The 21,156-nt window shown below is 50.8% G+C and overlaps 1 protein-coding gene across 1 annotated transcript in view; it reads left to right on the forward strand.

The window, feature by feature from the left end:
• Positions 1-21,156, forward strand: part of BACE2 (beta-site APP-cleaving enzyme 2) — a 101,243-nt gene that overhangs the window by 35,590 nt on the left and 44,497 nt on the right. Inside the window, exon 2 of the mRNA XM_012640079.1 lies at positions 18,923-19,011. Coding sequence (XP_012495533.1) covers positions 18,923-19,011 — 89 coding nt within the window. The remainder of the gene's footprint in view (positions 1-18,922; positions 19,012-21,156) is intronic.

Below are 21,156 nucleotides of genomic sequence, written 5' to 3' on the forward strand. Positions count from 1 at the left end.
ACACTAGCGGTGGTTCTAAGAGAAACGTGTTTAATAAAGTTTGTTTTTCACAATTCAAGACACATCCACTTGGGGCAAAATCGTGACATTCAGGTGGATCTGAAATTTGTGGCTTCTTTTATAGCCAGTTATTCGAGGGCCGAGACCCTCCAGCTGCCTGCCCTTCTGAGCACTTGAGACGAAAGGATTGGAATGTTTGGTACAAAACTCAGCACTTTAAAAGCATGAGGCTTTCAGCTGTGACTCTTCCCGTCTCCTCTCTGTCGCGGCAGTTCATTGATCCCCAAACCTGGCAGCCTCCGCAGGGGAGAAAAGATTTAAGACAGAGCAGCCAGCTCAAATCTCCATTTTGTGCAAGAGCCAGGAGGTGTGAAGGGCGGCCAGTTAGGAGATATTAACGCTCTGCCCTAAGCCTGCAAGACCCCTTTGCGTATAAATCTGAGTTCAGGAAATTGCGTGGTGAAATTTCTTCTTTTCAAAATCTGCATTTGTGCTCTTTTCTGAAGGAAGTCTATGTTGGCATTGGCGGAAATAAAGTTTGAGTTAATTTTGGCAGTTTTAAGCAGTAATCAATATTTTCCAGACTAGCAAACCCAGCAGTTTTTAGGATCATTGTCAATGATTAAAATTAAAACGTGGTTGTTTTAAAACTTCAGTTGAATTCTCACTGGCGGAGGCCCTGGATTAGATGGGCAGAGGTACTGGAGTACTAAAACATCTTATTAAGTGCAAATCCCGTCTTCGTCTGATGTCAGCTTTTGTGTAATTTTTAATGTTTTAGGAAATTATGAAATTATGTAATACAGCTTTTGCTGTGAATTATCTTCAAAAGTCTTTGTTCTCAGTGATCAGCCATAACCGTAATGAGATGTTTGTTGTATGTATCACGGTATGAATAATGCTTAGTTGACATGTACAGAAGTGGGTAGATGTTTGATTAGGTGAAGGTGGTGTGAAGGGCTGGACATGGACTTGGGACGGGACCCTGAGACACCACTGTGATGCGGTGGGGGCAGGAAACTATGTCACATGGCCAATGCTTGGAGGATCTCGGGGAGTGTGCAGCCTGCACACCTCCACCCCAGAGGAAGGACGCCATGGGCTCTGGGCAGGGCATTCTGTACTCAACAAGCTGCCTGGTGGAAGAAGGAGCTACTGCAGGGACAGGTTCAGGTCTATTGGAGAGCAGTTGGGGGCTGGGAAGTATTCAGCTGACTGGAAGTCTTGTGCAGACGGGCAGAGCCCCTATCATTAACCATTCGTGGCCAGGGTGGAGCATCGCTCCGGCATAGGACTCAGTAAGTACCTGTTGAATTGAACTGAAAAAAGAAGAACATGGCGGAACAGGTGCCCTGAACTTATAGCAAGCTGGGGCATAGGTGATGCGTGTCCCATCACTGGGACTCCAGCAGCAGTGCCACCACCTGTGGGTCCTTGGAGAAGCAGTGCTGCATGATGGGGGTTGGATCTGTCTGTGGTCCCCAGGCCTGGCCCATCATCAGCTACCTGGGGACCTGGTTAAAGGACGGATTCCTGGCTCTATTCTCTGGGTTAGAGAATTTACATTTTTTTAAGTTCCTGGTGTGATTCTAGTAATGATGTAGGACACAGTGGTGACCCGCGAGATCCCCTCAAGGTTTTGCTTTCTGTGTTTTTTAATAAAATCTAGTCCAGGGGCTGGGTTTCACTATTGTTTGGTAGGGCAGTTACTGTAATCCACATGCGACTGCAAGCAGTCAACGGGTATGTATATTTAATGTGCTTTGGGGACTTGCCCGGCCCTGTTCTAAGCAAGGAGGTTACAGCAGTGAGCGGCTGTGCCCCAAATCCTGCCTTCTTGGAGCGTGCACTTTGGTGGGCAGGGACAGACAGAACCACGTGTTGTAAGCCTGTTGTATCTGAATGGTGATAGGTGCTGTGAAAACCTTAAAATATGGGCACAGGCGTGCTGGGGGTAGGGAAGTGTCAGTAATTTACATAGATGGTCAGGGAGACATCTCCAATATGGGAAAGGGAGTCAGGTACGGGGAAGGATGTCCAGGCAGAGGGAACAGCCAGTGCAGACGCCCTGAGAAGGCGATGTGACTGCGTGTTGGAGGAACCCCATGGAGGCCCGTGTGCCTGGAGGTGGTGGGTGAGCCATGGGTCAGAGGAAGGGGAGGGTGCTGGGAGGGGGAATTAGGAGGTGGTCTTGGAAATGCCAAATCCAGGTGCCTTTCATAACACTCAGGTGGGAGGCCCAGTAGCAGTTGAACATGCTCCGGGTCGCAGAGAGACACCTGAGTTTGAGAGTCCACTGTGTGGAGGTGGCATTCAAAGCTGTGGGAGTGCCTGCACTCCCCAAGGAATGAGTCTAGACAGGGGAGGTGAGGGCCAAACAGGGGCCCTGGGGCACCCCAAAACTTAGAGGCAGGGAAGATGAGGAGGAGGAACCAGGGAGGCGGGACGAAACCCAGGAGCTGGTAGAGTCCCAGAGCCAAGGGAAGCAGGGCGGCATGGCCGGTGCCAGCCCCAGCGCAGGTAAAGGGAGGGAAGGCCCAACGGTGAGCTTTGGCCTAAGGGTGAGCTTTGGCAGGAGACAGTGACCGTTGCCAGGGAAGAGCTGCTCTCACCGGGTTGGGGAGAGAGGGTTTGGAGCCCGCGGGCCCAGTTACCTCTTTCAAGGGGTTTACCATGAAGGGGAGCAGAGAAATAGGGCATGGTTGGAGGACAATGTGGGGTGAAGAAAGTCTGCATTGTTTTCTTTCTTAAGATGGAAACGTGACATGCTCTCTGTTGGCCGGTGGGAGGGATAGTGCAGAGGAAGGAGAAATGGCTGGTGCGGAAGAGAGGGTGGTTAGGGCCGTGCTGTCCTGAGTGGGCAGGTGGGGTCCGGTGCCCATGGAGTGGCGTGTGACGCTAGGGCCAGGGTGGCGGCTGTGTCTCTCCACTGCTGCTCCAGCAAACATACTGAACAGGGATGTGCAAGGGCCTTCACATGCATGTTGGAGACTTGGCCAAGGTTAATATGTTGCAATTTTCCCCAGTCTTTTTGGTTTCTCCCATCTCTAGACTGTTCTGGAAGATTTCCATGTGATTGTTCTATACCCTAATTAGGAAAACATCTGTATTTCACTGGCACAGGAGCAAAAAAGGGTTGCTTCTGACATTTCTCTTCTAGGTTAGTGTGCTTTCAAAATATCTGGACACCATAAAAACGCAGAGGTCAATAGAGATTTAATGTTTTTCCTGAGAGCAATGTACTAGGAAGGGCTTTAAAAAAATCTTTTTAGCAGAGAATGATATCTTTGATCGCCATGTGCCATTAAAATACTTTTTATTTTCTTGTGGGTTTAACAAGAAAAAAACATCAAAGCCTTTTACGAACCACATAGCAATAGCCTGCTTCTTAAATGGCTGCCCGAAGTTTGGAAAGGGTAGCACATTGAAAACAACAGCCCTTCTGTGTTGCACAGTCCAAGTTTGGAGCATGCAAGGAGATGAATGTAAAATGGAGATAACATTTTAGATTTTAAGATTTCATTGCAAAGCTAGGTCACAGCATTCCACGTTCAGACGAGTATTAGGATTTGTGGATTATCGGTCATTACCCATCAACATACTCATGTAAAATCATCATTGTTGCTAAGAGGTGTTTGTCCCTTTCTGACACTTAGGACTTAAATCACATTTTCTGCTTTCAAAGCCCTTAATCATAGTCAGAATTTTATGATGTGTTTTCATAGATAAAATAAACTCCAAGAGGCTAACCTTGCAAGGCCATTCTGGAGGTCACTGTTAAATACAGTATGGTTATTATTCAGTCATCCGTGTGCATAATTCAGAATAACGGGTTGTGTGATTGGCAGTTCATATCTCTGTTAGGAAATTTACCTTCCTACTCTGTTTTACACAGTATTAAAATTGTGCTATTGCCTTGAAAAATAGCATAATAAACAGGAGTAATTTTTTTAAGTGTGTTGAGTGGCAGAAGAAAGTGCTCAGAAATTAAACTTTGCGTAGATAGACCTCGTATGAATCGTCTGTAGTTGCTCATGTGTCATTCCTCAGCGTCTGAAAGCCAATTCCACAGGAATTGAAAACTGTTTGGAAAGAGAAGGCTGGTCTTTGTCTTAACCTTAGAGGCACCATATCTTCTTCATCTCCATGAGCTGGGTATGTGGTAGCAGCTCACTAAATATTTATTGAAAAAAAATGAATCTCCCCAAAAGAATTGAAAGCGGATCTCGGAGAGATAGTTGCCTATCTGTGTTCACAGCGGCATTATTCATAATAGCCAAAAGGTGGAAACAGCCCAAGTGTTTATCGACAGACAAATAGATAAAACAATGTGGTATATGCAAGGACATATGTCTTAGTTTAGGCTGCTATACCACAATACCATAGCCTGCGTGGCTTATAAACAATATAAATTTATTTCTCATAATTTGGAGGCTGGAAGTCCAAGATCAGGGTGCCAGCATGGTCGGGTTCGGGTTCCGGTGAGGGCTCTTGTCCTGGTTGTGGACTGAGCTACTTCTTGTATTAATACCTTCACATGACTGGATGGGGAAGCTCTCTGGGGTCCTTTTGATAAGGGCAGTAATCTTATTCATAAGGGAGTCACCTTTATGACCTAAGCTCCTCCCAAAAGCCCTAGCTCCTAATCCCATCACTTTGGGAGTGAGAATTTCAACATGGGGAGGGGGTGCAAATATTCAGTTCTGAACAACGTGCAGTGGGATAATATCCAGCCTTGCAGAGAATACTCCTGAAACGTGCTATAACACGGATGACCTTGAGGACATTATTCGAAGTGAACTAAGTCACAAGAAGGACAAGTACTGTGTGATTCCACTACATGAGGTATCTAGAGCAGTGACAGAAAGTAGAGGGTGGTTGCTGGGGAGGGAGGCGTGGGGAGCCGTTGTGTGAGAAAAGGTTTCAGTTTTCCAAGATAAAAAGAGTTCTAGAGGTGGACAGTGCAGATGGCTGCACAACAGTGTGAGTGCACTTAATGCCACTGAACTGTGCACTTAAAAATGGTTAAGATGGTAAATTTTGTGTGTATTTTACCACACTTTAAAAAAATAAATCTTAATGCCTGCCATTTTACAATAATAGTAACTGGAAAATCTTGCCAGTTGCTGTAGCAGGTGTATACCCTCCCTCCCTCCGCCCCCCCCCCCATCATTTGCTAAAAACTATGACAGTATTTGAATGTTGGAAACCAGGATGAAGTTAACCATGTCCTTTTTGCAAAAGTTCAGATCTGAAATGGCTTTTCAATCACTGTTAACAACTCTTGAGCAAAAGGGAAGATTTATTGAAACTCCAGAAATATCTTGAGAGTTTAGACACTACACTTTTGATGAGAATCTGTTTAAATTCCTAGGGGGAAACGTGCAGAAATGTGCTAGTTTTTAGGTAAAATGACGTCTCCCGAAATCCTTGGAAACGTGTATTGTGTTCTTGGGGGTTTTTGGGGAGTGGCTTTGGTCGTCTCGTCAGGAAGGAAAAAGCTAACTAGCCCTCTGCTAATAGAAATGTTTTTCTATTTGCCCCCTCCCCCCCATCACCAAGATAAGGGGACAAAGTTTCTTTTGTCTTGTTTAACAGTTTGCTTTCTCAAAAGTGGTTGAATGTGAATTTTCTTTTCCATAGGAAAGGGATTGTTGTTTCATTGGCATCAGTGATTGAAGTCCAGCCTTGTGACTCACACATGACTGTTTAAATATCCGCCTCATTCCTTAATCAGGGGATTGCATCCTGCTGGCAGAGGCTTCCAGGGAAACTCCACAGCCCCAGGGAGGTCCGTGGGGCCCTGGCCTCCTCCACAGAGAGCGCTCCTTGTCCTCCACCTCCCCAGCCCTGCCGACGCCTGATCTGCCCCTGGAGGAGGCTGTCTGCAGAGACAGGGGCTGACCAGGCAGATGGAAGCCCACCTGTCACTGGGTAGACCCCCTTGCAAAGAAACACTTTCTCTCTGGCCTCCAGCCCTCACCTCCGGAAGCTTGGTTGGCGTGAGGCTGCTTATGGCTGTTCCCCTTTCAGTCCACGGTTAACTTCTGTGTCCCAGAGCCAGAGAGAGAACTGGGCCCTGGGTGGTCGGGATCCCAGAAGACGATCGCCATCATATGCTGCCTTGGCAAGCAGCCAGCGCCCTCAGGTGGGATACCTGCCTTCAGGTGTGTGGCGGCTGCTCTGCAGGCTCTGAGCCCAGTGGTGACATGACCCTAGACTGTGGCCCTGGCTGTGTTGGTCACTGGCCAGGCAGCACTTGGATGATGATCACAGCCCTGGGGCCTTGGAGCTTGTCTGTTACAAAGGGAGGGACATGCATGGAAGTGTCTTCCCCCATCCTCACCAGCCTAAATGAATGGACAGAGCTCAGAATGTTGAGTGAAACCACCAGAGTCAACACCTACATGTAAGAATATGGCCAAGAGTCGGAAAACCCACAGACACACCTGCATGAAGGTGGTTGCCTGGAGGACTGTTTTCTCTCTCTTTTCCAAGTGACCACCCTCCCCACACCTCGGCCTCAACCAGAGGGGGACCTGCGCAGCACACGCAGGATCCACCTACAGGCGTCTTCCGTGAGGTGAAGAGCATGTAAATCCCCACATGATGGGCAGGTGCCTTTGCCCGCTGGGGTACGGGCAGGGTGCAGGTAATTCCTGTCAGTGGGAAGTAAATCCTCTGCTGCCCTCCCTAGCTGGTTGGGAGAGAGGAGAGGAGGGAAGACTTTGAAGGAATCAGGCTGTTCCCAGGGTGAGGCCCTGGCAGTCCCCTCTGTTCAGCAGAGACAGTAAGGAGCGTACCTGCCAGGAGACCCGGCCCGGGCTGGGCTCTGCACCTGATGCAGGGGGAGATGGGAGGGTGGCAGGGTGCGGGGTGGGGGCTGCTAAGGACATGGTGTTTGCATTCCTGCCACCCCACCCAGTCCTCTGCTCCCCATCTGCCTAGATCACCCATCCCCAAAAGGGTACAAGTTCCACACCCAGGTGGCACCCAGAGGGGAAGAAACAGCCACTGGAGGTGCTGTGCATGGGAAGGTGGGAGCTCAGGGGAAGCAGAACCCCGAATCAGGAGAACTGGGCAGCCAGGGATGGAGCAGCCACTCACCAGGGCGGGGAGGGAAAAGCAGGTGTCATGATAACAGCCCATGTGCACTGGGATTGGAGTGTTCCAAGATGGAGCACTGCCTTGTGCAGGTGCTGCTGACACTCAGGCCACTCACAAACGTCCCATCTGGTGTCCACTTCGACCCCGGCATCACCTGCCACAGGTACAGCCCGTGCGCACCACAGAGGACTGCTGAACACACTGTGCCTGGCCCTGGAGGTTGTGCGCGCCACTTCTGGTCTGTATCCAGATTAGCAGCAAGCAGGAGACGGGAATGACAGTCTGGTGGATAATTTGGTACATTTCATGCTCAGCAGAGTGATATATATTTGTGAAGTTAGCCCTGTAACAAGAAAAAATCTTGGAGAAATTAAAATGTACCAGTGTGCCAGGCACTCTTCCAGAGGCATGACACATGATCCCATGTGCTGCTCAGAGCAGCACTCCACATTGTCCCACTTTCCAGATGAGGGCATCGAGGCTCAGAAAGGTCATGCACACCTCACAGAGACCACACAGCCAACAGGCAGTTGAGCCAGGGTTTGAATCCAGCCATTGTGTTTTCGTGCAACTGTGCCTTCTTTTATCGAGTAGAGACAGGGTGCGTCCTGGGGCGATAGCTAGGAAATGAACATGAGTCTAGCCTCCTATGGATCCTGCAAGTGGACACGGTCGCCACCACATTCAAGGGCATCGGCTGTGGGTTTGGGATAAAATCTCCCCCAGCCTTAGATTTGTCCTTTCCACTCTTTATAACCAGGGTGAGTCATTTGGAACATTTCAAAACTCAAGGAAGTCCCCTCCCTCCGGTAACCACCCCAGGGCCGAGGTTCCAGCCGCAGAGGTAGTGGCAGCTCCAAGACGAGAAGGATTCTGATTCAGGGGCTCAACTGTGAGTGATCTCTTAGGTTTTTAAAACGGGGACCTCCTCTACCCTAAGTATCACTCTCAACTTGAGCCCCCGCGGCGCTAAACACTGAGCGCCCGGTGGAAAACCATCTCCGCATTCCACAGTCAGGCAGCCGAGCCTGTGCCCCTCCCCACCATCCACTTGGCAGTTACGGTTTTCCCAGAAGGAGCCAGAGTATCCACGTGTCTCTCAACATGTGTGTTTCCAGTAGGAGCCGGTGCGGCAGTAGTGAAGCCGCTCCACGTGCCCTTGCGTGCGCACAAACACACGCGCAGCCGGAATAAACCATGTAATCAAGCTCCTCTGAGCTAAGTTCTGTAACGTCTGTTTGTGTTAAGTGGTGCTCTTCGAAAATGATTTTTCCCCTCCTTTATAGAAACAACCTTAATTTTAGATTGTGGAGAAATGGTGTGTGGCAATTATTTTTGCTTTCTTCAACAAGACGTGTTTAAGTAAATGAGATTCATTTCTAGAACTGAAGCGCTGAAAGAGCCTGATTAACAAAATCGGTGCCTGCAATCACGCGTAATCACTGTGGGCAAACAGCCCCCAGAAGCTGGGCCGGAAAGGCCGCACCGCGCTGCCGTGGCTTCTGCTTGCCGGCAAGCCTTCAGCAGATGGGCTGCTAATATAATTAGGAATCATTGTGTTAAATGAGCCATTATTTAAATTATCTGCTAATTTTCCTGTCTATTAACCTGCTGAAAAAGAGACAGTAATATCTGAGGAATCTCAGGCTGCTAATCACTAACTAGATGAATCACCCCGTTTTTCCCTTTAATGCAACATTTTACCTTATTGCAGCAATTAGCAAATGGCTTTCTGTAGGGTTATTGCCCAATGCATCAACTGAAGATTAAGAAGGGACAATGGGAGACACCCGCAGAATGCACTTAGCTTTCCGCCAGGTGGCAGATCTGCGGTTCATCATGGGTCCTCGGCCCTGGGAGGCCCTTGGCTTTCTTGACGATTCTCTTGTCTAGTTGTTTTCATAGTCTCTGAGTTAAAGGAGATGGGACCTTTAGAAAGCATGTCTTAATCCATTCTGGCTGCTATAACAAAATGCCACAGACTGGCGGCTTAAAAACGGCAGACATTTATTCCTCAGTGCAGGATGCTGGAAGTGGCAGATCACACAGCACTGGCATGTTTCGTGTCTAGCGAGGGCTTCCTGGTTCATGAAAACGACACCTTCTCTCTGTGTCCTCACTTGGCAAAAGGGGTGAGAGAGCTCTTTGGGGTGCTTTTATAAGGGCACTAATCCCATTGGTGAGGTCTCTACCCTTGAGACCTCATCACCTCCCAAAGACCCCACCTCCTAATACCAGCACGTTGGAGATTAGGTTTCAACGCATGAATTTTGGGGTGGGGGACACAAGCCTTCAGACCACTGCAGAGCAGAAGGTGAGGTGTGTGTGAGGGACCTTCTCTTGCTCTCCCTACCCTAAGACACTGGTGGGGGGTAGGGAATTGAGGCAGGGAGGAGGAGGAGGAGGAGGCCAGTATAGGTGCACTGCAGAGAGGGTCACTGCATTGCATAAACAGGGCTCAGCCCCGCCGGGGACTTGGGGGAGATGGCACGGAGCATGCTCAGAACTGTCTCCCCAGGAGTGAGGAAGTGAATGCTTTAATCCACCAGCTGTTTATTTTTGGTGGAGGGCTGCTCCCAGGAGCATTCACTCTGGCACTTCAGGCTGCCCTAGGTGCTAGACAGGCTTGCTCCTGAGGTTGCAGAAAACACCAGACACTGAAGTGAGTGCCCAAGGAATGTGGGCAGGCCACCGACAACCTCTGCTGTCATCTTGCTTCTTTCTTTGGTTATACTTGGCCATTTGAGAGATAAGTTTGTGGTTATTTATATAGCAACTGGGAAGTTAACCAAGTTTAGCCTGCCTTAGACAATTCTAGAAAATCTAAATAAATTCTTTGCACACGTGCATTAGGAGTTTGGCCTGTTGAACTTTCTCCAGCTACTTGCAACTTCTTGGCAAGTTTGCTTTCTTAATTGGATTTCCCTCTGCTCCCAGACGAAGCCCATGCATATTTTCCCCATCAGAAGTAACAGATAATTAGTGAATTTCTATTAGTCGTAGGCACTATGGGACCAAAAAGAGACTAGGAAAAAAGGCTCTGCCCTCAGGTGACTACCAAGGTATGTTTTCGAAGCTTTGTGGAGGGGCTGGTCCTCTGTGGCCATTGCCGCCTGCAGACAGGGGCGACTCTGGGTCTGGACCTCTGAGGTCACCGGTGCACCTGGCCAGCCATGGACCGCTAAGGCAGGAGACCCATCTCAGCAGGCTGGGGAGAAGAGGCATGAGGAACAGACACCAGGCGGCTCACTGCTTGGCTGTGCAGGGGGAAGGGCAGTAGCTGGAAGGAGCGTGTTTTGGATTTTGCTGCTTTTAAGAAGTTGAGAAAAGTTAGCCTGCTCCATTCCTGCAGGTCCCAGGTCTCTTGCCAATTGGATCGCACATGGCTTTGAAGGACGGGTGCTGGTGGACACGTTCTCCATACTGCGTTCTCCACCGTGTGGGGCCGTCATTGTTGACGCTCTGGCCCCTGCCCCTGGCCGGCACTCGAGGTCCTGCACCTGCCCGGAGAGTGCCCTCGAGGCCCCTGGCGATGGCTGCAGGGTCGGAATAGTTAAAAGCCAGTGACTCTCAGCACCGGAACCCCAGCTCTGGTGGAACGAGGTTTTTGTTTCTCGTTACCGTGTTCTGGAAAGATGGAAGGCGAGTTCCGTAGGAGGCCGCTTACTGTGGGGAAGGACTGCGGGCTCTCCCGGGCTGCTGCCCGCTCCACCCTTTCTGTCCTCCTCCATAGTGAAGTAGGAATCACATCTTCCTCTGTGCTTCCGAGCCGTTGTGAGTCGCGCTTTGAAAGTGCACAGCGTTCCCTGAATCTGAGACTCTGTGTATTTTCAGTGTCCTTTTAGTGGCTCAACGACATGGTCCGGAGCTAGGCTGTTATGTGTGTGTGTGTGTGTGTGTGTGTGTGTGTGTGTGTGTGTGTGTGCGCCTGTCTGTGTGCCCACATGTGTATATGTGGAGTTGAGCCCAAAGAGGCAGGAAATGATTTTGGAAATTCCTAGAATAAAGGAAGCTGTGGATTAAGTTACTGGCATGTGGCGTGGGGTGAGGTGTCCGGAAGAAACCTCCACCCCAAGCGTTTGAGTTTCCGATTGCTTCACAGTGTATCGAGAAATTTATAGGGCTAGTGGCTTTACTTATTTTCCTTTGTGGTTGAGACTTCTTGCAAAAGTGGGGTATGGTCTTGGCGAGAATCCAGCATGAGGAATGTCCGTTTCTGGCATCACCACGCAGAAAACGGTGTTGGCTTCTGGTTACTGCTCAGACGCTTAACTGGAAACACAGCCGCGGGCGTTTACTGTCCCCTGGATGTCTGTCCCTCGCCTGACTTTGCAGCTGCCCTGTTTATTTGGGGCGACTTCTCTCCTCAAATCATACACTCCAGGAACGGCCCACGTGGTGACCGGCTTTGCCGAGCCACGACTCTGAATTGAATTTTCTTGAAAGCTGCTTCTGCTGCAATCGCTGTGAAAGATGGGGTTGCGCCGCACGCCTGGGCCGTGGCGAGAGATCACGTGCGTGAAATAGCGCGGTCTGCCTTTTGGCCTGACGTCCCCTGTGTTTGTGTTCCCTGGCTTTGCAAAGGAGCCCCAAGGCAGGGCAGGGGGAGATTGTGGGAGGGGAAAGAGATGCTGCGGAGGCCGTGGTGGAATCCAAACTGGGGGAAGACGGCTGGAATGTCTGTGCAGAAAGTTCCTGTCACTGGGCTATTGTGTGGGGGACAATAGCCTTGTTCCTGCTCCGACTGGACTGTGTGCGCCTGGCTACGCAGGGGCAGGGAGTGCGATGCCGGCCTGGCCAGCCACACTCCGGGAGCGCCGGGCCGCCGGGTTTGTGGGCATTTTCCCCGCACCCTCCCGGGCTGTTGGGCGCTGGGTGCCAGCGAGGCCCAGGAAACATTCGTGGACGTGGCGCGCTTCCATGGTGGAGAGTGGGCGTGGGGAGGAAGGCTGTTCTTGTTCAGGAATCCATAGCTTTTATTGTCTGTGACTTTTAATGACCAAGAAAGAGTATGTCTCCGTATTGTGTGATTAGTCATTTCTTTAGGGTGATCAGGTCTCTTGCCTAACAGCCACACAGTCCTCGTTTAAAGACCTAATGTTCCCTGATTTGCCTCATATAGGAATTTCTCTTGTGGTTTTTTTTTTTTTTCCTCTCTCTCTCTACCTCTCTACCTTCTTTTATCCAAGCAACTTTAAAATTCATCTCACTTCCAGGAAATATTTAAATCGAAGACATGGAGACCCCGGTGAGGCCCCGGGGCCATGTGAGTTGCATGTATCAGCTTTTGTCGGCTTTGGGAGGGCGTCTGCTGGCTGGGCCTTGGCGCTGTCCCGCGCCGGTGCTGGGCGAGTTGCACTCTGGGACCCCCTCCCAATAACGTCATGGTCCCAGGCCTTGCTCTGTTCACATCAGCTACACGTGTGGCTTTTGCTCCTGCATTGACCCTACGCTGGCTGCAGAGGACGTGTCACATAACCAGCTCCACAGGCGGCTGGGAGGCTCGGAGATTGGTGTACCTTGGAGATGGACGACGTGGTGAGCAGGCAGGTATCCTCCCTAGCAAGTCGCGGCACATACGGGCAGAGCGTGAGCAGGAAACCTGGAGAAATGTCTCCTGTCATCCTCCACCTGGGGATTGCCCACCCCTGCCAGAACCCGGACGAGACAAGAAAGGATCCTCCCCGGAGTCTCTGTGGGGAGCGCAGCCCTGCCGACGCCCTGGTTTTGGACTTCTGGCCTCTAGAACTGTGAGAGGATAGATGTGTGTTGATACCACCCAGTGTGTGGTAGTTTGATAGGGCAGCCCAGGAAACTCATGCCGAGGGTAAGCCCCATTGTGCAGGAAAATTGAATCAGAGCAGCCGATACTAAGATATATCCATAAAGCTATAGAACTTCGTGGCTACAGAAAGAATTCTTCTATCCAACGAGGGGAACAAAGTCACTTCTAACGAGGAAAAACAAGACATGCCTCACATTTCTCCACAAATGCTCGATGTTGAAATACCCTGGAGAAGCGTCTATAAAGTGCTGAGGGAATCACAGTATGACCCAAACGTATAAAACCCAGGCAAATGGTTCTGCAAGTGCAGAGGCCGCGAGACGTGTTCTCAAAGCACTTGGAGAAGACGGTGCCCACCTCGCCGTGGGGCCTGCAGGCGCTTGACACAACCGAGCCGTTGGAGCGCGGGTGCAGGGGCCGTGGGCTGAAGGATGGTACCTGGTGGTAAATCCATTTCCTGCGGGATGACGAAGCCACTGTGGGAAATGCGGCTGTGAAAGTAACGTTGCGAATGTTATCACGAAACAGCCGGATGACCTGCTGGGGGGTGGGTGGGACGGAGATTCCTGGCGATTCAGGTACATTCACGGAACACCTCGTGTTCCGTAACGCAAGGACGGTCCTGACAGGCAATCAGCAAAAAATACAGGCAGGCGGATAAAAAAGGGTTTATGTGCATTATGTAAATTATAAAAAGGCATCTCATAGAAGGAAAAACGATGTTATAACCCCACACTCCTTCCCATCTCTCCCTACCCTAGAACACCCCTTTTCCTTCCCAACGTCTTGATTTTTTTTTTTTTAGAAATGAGCTAATTTTGTCAGATTTCAGAGTGGGGAGTACACAAACATTCTAAGTTGCCTAATCAAGATAAGAAGTTAGTGGCTATCACCTAACTTATAAAGAAAATGACCAAATAATTTAAAGATGGAAGATCTTTAAACCTGCAGATCACCAGAAAAATTCTTAAAACAAGGAAATCCATAAAGATTAAAGAAATAAAGGAAGAAACATGAAAATGGAAAATGTAACATAGGAAGTGATAGGGTAAGGAAAAATATGTATAATTGAATGTAAATGGGATAAATTCAGCCCTTAAAAGAATTGAAGTTGGGGGATTTAAGAAAATGGTGCAGAGATTGTGACATGCCCGCCCCTCTGAGCGCCAGGCTGTGAGCCACTGATGCTTTAGTGTTCGGTACTGCGGAGCAGAGGGAGAGAGAGCCCGCCCTGCAGGAATATCTGGCCCAGCCAGACTGACCTATAGGTGGATTCCCCTACCCATCTTGACCTGTTATCCACGGCTTGGTACGTACGAGAATTTCTCAGCATCCACCAATTCCTCTCCAGTAAAATCCAAGTCAATGCAGATTTGTTTGGTGCCCTCTAAGTGGAAAAAACACAAACGGTTTTTCTCTGCTCTCACACCACAGTGATCAACACAGAAGACTCTGGGACCAACTGTGGGGACATTTTCCCCGCCCGCAAGCAGGCGATCAGTTCTGCAGCAGACACCCTCTAGGTTCCTCCAATCAGTTGAGTCCCAACACTGTCTAGAGAGCTCAGACCACACAGGTGGAGGGCTCGGTCCCAAGTACCGCCCTGACGTCGATGCCAGTCGCAAGCCCCAGGCAGTTTTACCTGTGCTTCTACCAACTGGCTACAAATCGAGATTCCCAAAATCCCGTCTTCAGTTGGATTTATTTGCTAGATTGGCTCACGGAACTCAGGGACACACGTTTGCCAGTTGATTGTAAGTGTACCGATGAAGGGTACATTACAAAGGGTACCGATGAAAAGGTGTATAGGGTGAGGCATGGGGGAAGGGATCGGAGTGTCCATGCACCGTCCTCCAGCACTTCCGCGTGTTCAGCCGCCTGGGAGCTCCCTGAACCCAGTCCTTTTGGGTTTGTGTGGAAGCCTCAATTATGTAGGCGCGATTGATTAAATCACTGGCCTTGGAGATCAGCTTAGCCCTCATCCCCTCCCCGTCCTGGAGGCTGAGGTGGGGTGCAGCTGGAAGTCCCAGCCCTCTAATCCTGCCCTGACACTTCCCCATCCTGAAGCTGCCCGAGGGCCGCAGCCAACCGTCAGCTCATAGTGTAACAGACACACCACTTTGGAGATTCCCGAGATTGTAGGGGTCTGTGCCAGGAAATGGGGATGAAAATCAGATTATATATTTAACAATTTATCTTACTCTTCTTTGCACATTTATGAGAAATACAGATCAAATCCAATCAAACTGGTTTGGGGACTTGGGGCTTTTGACTACCAAGTATTTGGATGGAGAACTAGAAAATACATGCACATTTTTAAATCACATGCTATCTGAAATCAGTTCAGACATCCCTGTGGCGGTGTGAGATCTCACGTTTTCTGGAGGCTGTGTGTTAGTAACTGGAAGTTAAGGGTAGAGAATTCATTTACTAAAACTAAGATGTGTAAAGCGGCATTTATAGTCTCTTTTTTTAGTGTGTTGTCGCCTTTATTTTAGATGCACTTCAAGCCTCAGGCCCCAGATCTGTTTATCTGCTGTTCCTGCAAAGTTTTCATGAACTCAGTCTTCGGTGTAGAATTCTCTACAGTCGCAAAGCAGGGTTTGGCTTGAGAAAACAGGTGTCCCCATTTGTCACCACAGCCCCTGCAGATGCTCCCAGGACCGTTTGTTCATCACCCTCCTCTATTCCTGTGACCTCCTGTGGGGCAAGGCCGATGCTTGGATCACAGGAGCAGGAACAGACCTGGCTTCTGCCGACAGCCTGAAAACCCAGCCCCTGCAGACCCCACACACGGCAGATCTGTGTATACAGACTGCATTCCTCTTGCTTGTTTATTTTCTCTGAATCTATTATCTTTGTACCAAGGGCACAGTTAGCATCTTTGTCTTTACCTTTGAGAATAATTTTAGTTGTTCATTCAACAAATATTTGAGTGCCTACTATTTGCCTGGCTCTGTTCTGAGCATTGGGGTCAGAGCAGCGAACAAAATAGCAAAAATCCCCGCCATAGAGACCTTTCGCGCCACCAAGAACCGCTAGGAAGGAGTGAGTGTGTGAGAGCCCCTGGGCCCAAGCAGTGGGTGAGTGGGGTAAGAGAGTGCAGCCGGAGTCAAACTCTCCGCGTTCGAGCCTCAGCTCTGCCACTTACCCTCGTGTAACGGGGTGGGTCGGCCTCTCTGCACCTCAGTTTCCCCATCTGTGAAATGGGGGTAATGATAGCGCCACCCTCAGAGAGCTGCTGTGAGGTCTAAACAAGTCGATATAAACCTGAAGCACTTACCGGAGTGCCTGGCACATCCTAGATGCTGTTACTATGTTGGAGGCGATGATATTATGGGGGCCAGGGGACGGGGTGGACATGTCAGCAGGGGACTGGGAATGGCACTATTTCAAAAGGGGTGGTCAGGGCTGGCTTCGTGGAGGCATGGGGCAAAGCGATGGGCGCACCAGGTGGACTTGGGGTACCCTGGGGAGAGCACCCCACCTTGGCAAAGGTGGCAGCAGAAAGCCCTGCATCCAGGGCAGGTGTGGGGCATCCAGGACGTGTCTGGCGGTCGGCGTGGCTGGGAGCAGTGAGGTTGGGCACAGGCCGGTGGCGGTAGGCATCGGAGGACTCTGGCTGTTACTCTGAGAGGTGCAGGTGCTGTGGGAAGCTGAGGGTCGACCTGCCATGACTTACATAGTAACGGAGTAGCCATGGTCGCTAGTTGGGAGTAGACTGAGGAAGGCAGTGGGAAGATCAGTTGGGAAAAGGTGGGGATGAGGGGAGGGGGGTACGGACCACAGTGGGCCTGGTGGAGGAGGAGGAAGGGGCAGGTACTGTCCAGAACCCAGCGGTGGGGCCTGAGCCGCTCCCTGGTGAGCTGCAGGGGGGGCATAAGGGCAGGAAGCACAGAGGTGACTCCCAGAGTGTCCTGAGCCCGTGGAGGGAGCAGAGCAGGCGTGGGGGCCGGGATGGCTGAGACCATGGGAGGGAGCAGGCGTGGGGCCTGGGAGTGCGGTTCTGGGCTGTCGGACTCAAGATGGCCTGTCGGTGTCCTGGGATGTCTTAGCAACAGCGAAAACCAGGTGGCGTAAAACAGCAGAAATTTATTCTCTCATAGCTGTGGACACATGAGGTCTGCAATCAAAGTGTCAGCAGGGCCACACGCCCTCTGAGACCCTGGGCAGGGCTGTCCTTGCCTCCTCCAGCTCCTGGTGAGGTCGTCAGTCCCTGGCGCTAGCTCACCTGGACGAGATCGCCCCCATAAAGGCTCACCTGCCGCTGAGGGCACACGCACAGCCACGGGGGTCAGGACCTGCACGTGCCTCGATGGAAAACACAGTTCAGCCCATCACAGGTGGTCGTGAGACATCGAGTGGAGGTGCTCAGGGGCAAGTCTGGGCCTCAGCTTGAGGTTCTCAGGGGCAGGTCTGGGCCTCAGCTTGAGGATCTCGACACGGGAAAGGCATTTAAAGCCTCAGGACTCAATAGGCTCACAGAGGGTGCAAGTGTAGATGTGCCCCGAGTGTAGATGCGCCGAGAATGTAGATGCGCCGAGAGTGTGGACGAGCCCGAGTGGTCCCCACGCTGAGCCCTGGAGAACCCCCCAGGCTGAGGAGGCAGAAGCGCCCCAGGTGAGACTGAGGCAGAAGCATCAGGGGAGGAGGACAATAGGAAAGCACGATGACCCTAAAGGCAAAACGAGGAGAGTGTTCCCTTCCTGGGGGAGGGAGTGAGACGCAGTCACAGTCTGCTGGTGGGTCAGGTAAGAGGCAAACAGAAAACACTGGACCTGGCAGAACTGAGGTCGTTGATAATCCTGGGTAAAAACCTGCCTATCTTGATTTTCTGGTCTGTAGCTTTTTAAACTTGATTTTCCACCTTTTGGGCTGTGTCTGCATGTGCCCTGTTTATTTCTAAAAGACGTGTTCCTTCTGTAAACCACTGACCGTGTGTCTGGACTTGAGAGGTGCCGAGCGTGAGAAGATGCATGACAAGCACGCCCACCCTTGGATGCCATCGTTTAGTGGGGAACACGGGCGACACTAATAAAATACAGTGCGACGGCTCGATGGCACTGGTCACCAGGGACTTGCAAACTAAAACCACAGCCAGATACCGTTCCGCATCCACAGGGGTGGCGAAAATAAAAAAGACCAACCACACCAAGTTCCAGGGAGGGTATGGAGCAAACGAACCCAGTGCACCCTCAATGTGCTGCTCGTGGAAGCGTAACTTGGTTCATCAACGTTGGAGAACTGTTCAGCAGTTTTTTTAAAAAACATTCAAAATACATCTACGCCATGACCTGACAAGTTTCACTGCTAGGAATCTGCCCAAGAGAAATGGAAATATCCATCCACAAAAAGGCTTTTATAAGAATGTGCATAGCAGCCTTATCCCGAATAGTCTGAAACTGGAAACAGCCCAGGTACCCATTGGGAGAAGCAGAGAAACTGGCGGGTCCCTGGAGAGGGATCCACTCCACAGTGAGGAAGAACAAAGGACCAGTGCACACGACGTGAGAGAATCTCAAAAACAAGTTGAGCATGAGAAGCTTTACTAAAAAAAACAGATCTTGCACTTCTGTTGCGTGCAGATTATACCTCAGCAGAACTAAAAAATGGTACTGTGACAGGTGTTTCCAGGTGCTCTGCAGAGAGGTGAGGGGCGTCCTGCGGAGGGGGGCCAGGCCCGGGCTGGAGTTCAACCTGGCCAGAAGCCCAGCGCTGAGAAAGGGCTTTTGGCCTTGTTAGCGAGTTCCAGTGGCTTGAAAAGTAAATCCTAGTTATTTAACAGAATTTGTTTTCTTTTAAGGCTCAGTGTGGATCTGAGGCAGGACTGTCCCCCTCCCTAATGCAAGCTTCCTCAGGGACCGAGTTCAGATTTCAATTTTATAACAGCTTTTCCTCCCCTCATCAGTTTAAGTTTTTTCCAGTGGGTGAATTATTCCTCGTACTCAGTTTAGTTTTCTAAAACAAATTATTCGAGTATTATACAAGTAACCCGATGCTTTGTATTTTTTTCTCCTTAAAAAATAAAAGCTACAGATTCTCGTCGACACTGGAAGCAGTAACTTCGCCGTGGCAGGCGCCCCACATTCCTACATAGACGGCTACTTTGACACGGAGCGGTGAGTGAGGGTCTGCGGGTGTGCGGGCTCGGGCACTGCGTGCATTGGAGCCCTTCAGAGTGCACCAGAACACGGCTTCCGGCTGCTGCATTTTAGGAGGGATGTGTGTACGCGTGTATTTGCTGTGTATGTACATGTCCGTGCACGTGTAGACGTATATGCTGCATGTATGTATATGTTCATTCCAGGGGGATCTACAGCAAGATTCTCATAGCCTTGGTTCGTTCACGTGAAATTCACTTTATGAAAATTCAAGTCAAACACAACCTTTGTAGCCATGCCTAAGTCGAGGTTTACTGCAGTGCCTCTGGTCCCGCAGCGGAGCTGGGCTAGGGCAGGGGAGGGGTGTCGCAGGAGACTGTGAGGCCACTCTGGGCGGGGGTGTGGGGTTGCTTCCTCAGCGGGAGAAATGCATGGAAAAACCACCTTTGCGTGGCTGCCTAGCTCAGTAGGGTAAGATGTGCTTCATGGAGGCCAGCGCTGTGGGGAGGTGATTCTGGAGGAGAGGAATCCGTCACTCATTTGGAAAAGAGCAAATGTGAGTACAAGACTTTAAGGCCCCAGAACGGGGCTCTGCGCCAGCAATGATGGGGCTGGGTTGTGAGAAAAGAGCGGAGGCCAGATGGAGGTCTTTGCAATGGAACGAGCCCCCAGGACGGGCCCCGGAACCCTGGCTTCGCAGCAGCCCCCGGTGGCCTGTGTCAGCCTCTAGCTCTGGAGGAGCCCACGGGGTCTAGAGTCAGCACCTTCTGGGAACGCGAAGCTGCACTAGGGCCGTGCACATTTGGATTTCACATCTGCTTTTGTGATCCTAAAATTTAAACTCAGCAGACAAAACAGAGGAGGTGACAGGTAGTGGTTTGCTTTTTAGGGTCCCGAACTGTCTGCAGACTCAGAACTGCCACGTTGGGTTTCCCTACCGTAACCCTTTTCATGTCTTCCTGCGCTCACTTTCCCTTGTCCGCGGTGTTTTGGTCCAGGGAACAAAGGCCAGCTTTAGCTGGGGGAGGAAAGGAGGGGAATGAGAGCTGGCGGCTTCTGAAAGTGCGGAGCAACTTCACAAGGCGGGAATGGCTTGTGTGTGTACATCTGTCCGACCCACGCTGCATCCTGGGCTCTTGGTGGCATCAGAGACGTGACCCGTGCACACACAGCGGAGCTGCTTGCTGGGGAGAGGGACGTGGCAACCAGAGCTGTGTGGGGCCTTGCAGGACAGGCCCCTCCCTCGAGGGACTGCCTGTAGCTCAGTTTATGACGCCATGTATTGGAAAGCTTTTGTCATTGATACTCCAGGGTACAACACCAGCCAGTGATCACTCTGTGACTAAGACTAGTATGTGCCTGGCTGTTGTTGCTGTCCCCACAGGCGTGTGTAGGAGTGGGAGTGGCATTGCTCTGTGTGTGTGCAGGGAGGCCTGGACTGATGGTTTCTAACTCAAATGGGGATTTCGTCCAAATCTTCGATCCCCAAACAGCTGCCCACCTGCAGTCGCTCGCTCTGGACTGCTTCGTCATGGAACAGGACTTGGAGTCGGTCCAAACCTTTCATTTTGATTCATGCAGCCCAGGAGGTCACAGAGGCAGGGAACTTGCCGGGGTTCAGGCTTTGAGACCCGCAGTTTCCAAACCCTCAGCCAACACCCCCTTTTTATAGTGAGTGCTTTGCAATGCCCCAAAATAAACGAAAAGGTCATTTAACTACCTACGTACATAGCTCTGAATGCCCTGATGTAATGTGGGGAAATAAAAGGGTGGTCATGTGCAGTAATCGGTGTATCAATGTGGAAATAAACGCTCTGTCTCGGTGGTGCCGGCAGACTGTGCAGCCAGGGTAGGTGGAGGCTGAGTGTGCCTCACTGTGGACCTGCAGCACCCAGCGTAGGCCGATCAAGGCGGATTGAGTAAGACTCGGACACCCAGAGCAGCTTGGGTTGCTGTGTTAGTCCGTTGGTGTTGCTATAAAGGAATACCTGAGCCTGGGTAATTTATGAAGGAAAGAGATGTGTTTGGCTCACAGCTGTGCAGGCTGTACAAGAAGCCTGGTGCCAGCATCTGCTTCTGGTGAGGGCCTCAGGGAGCTTCCACTCATGGCAGAAGGCAAGGGGAGCCCATGTGGGCAGAGGTTACAGGGCGAGAGAGGAGGAG

Source organism: Propithecus coquereli, unplaced genomic scaffold (genome assembly GCF_000956105.1).
Source record: "Propithecus coquereli isolate 6110/MARCELLA unplaced genomic scaffold, Pcoq_1.0 Scaffold148, whole genome shotgun sequence".
Classification (NCBI taxonomy): Eukaryota; Metazoa; Chordata; class Mammalia; order Primates; family Indriidae; genus Propithecus; species Propithecus coquereli.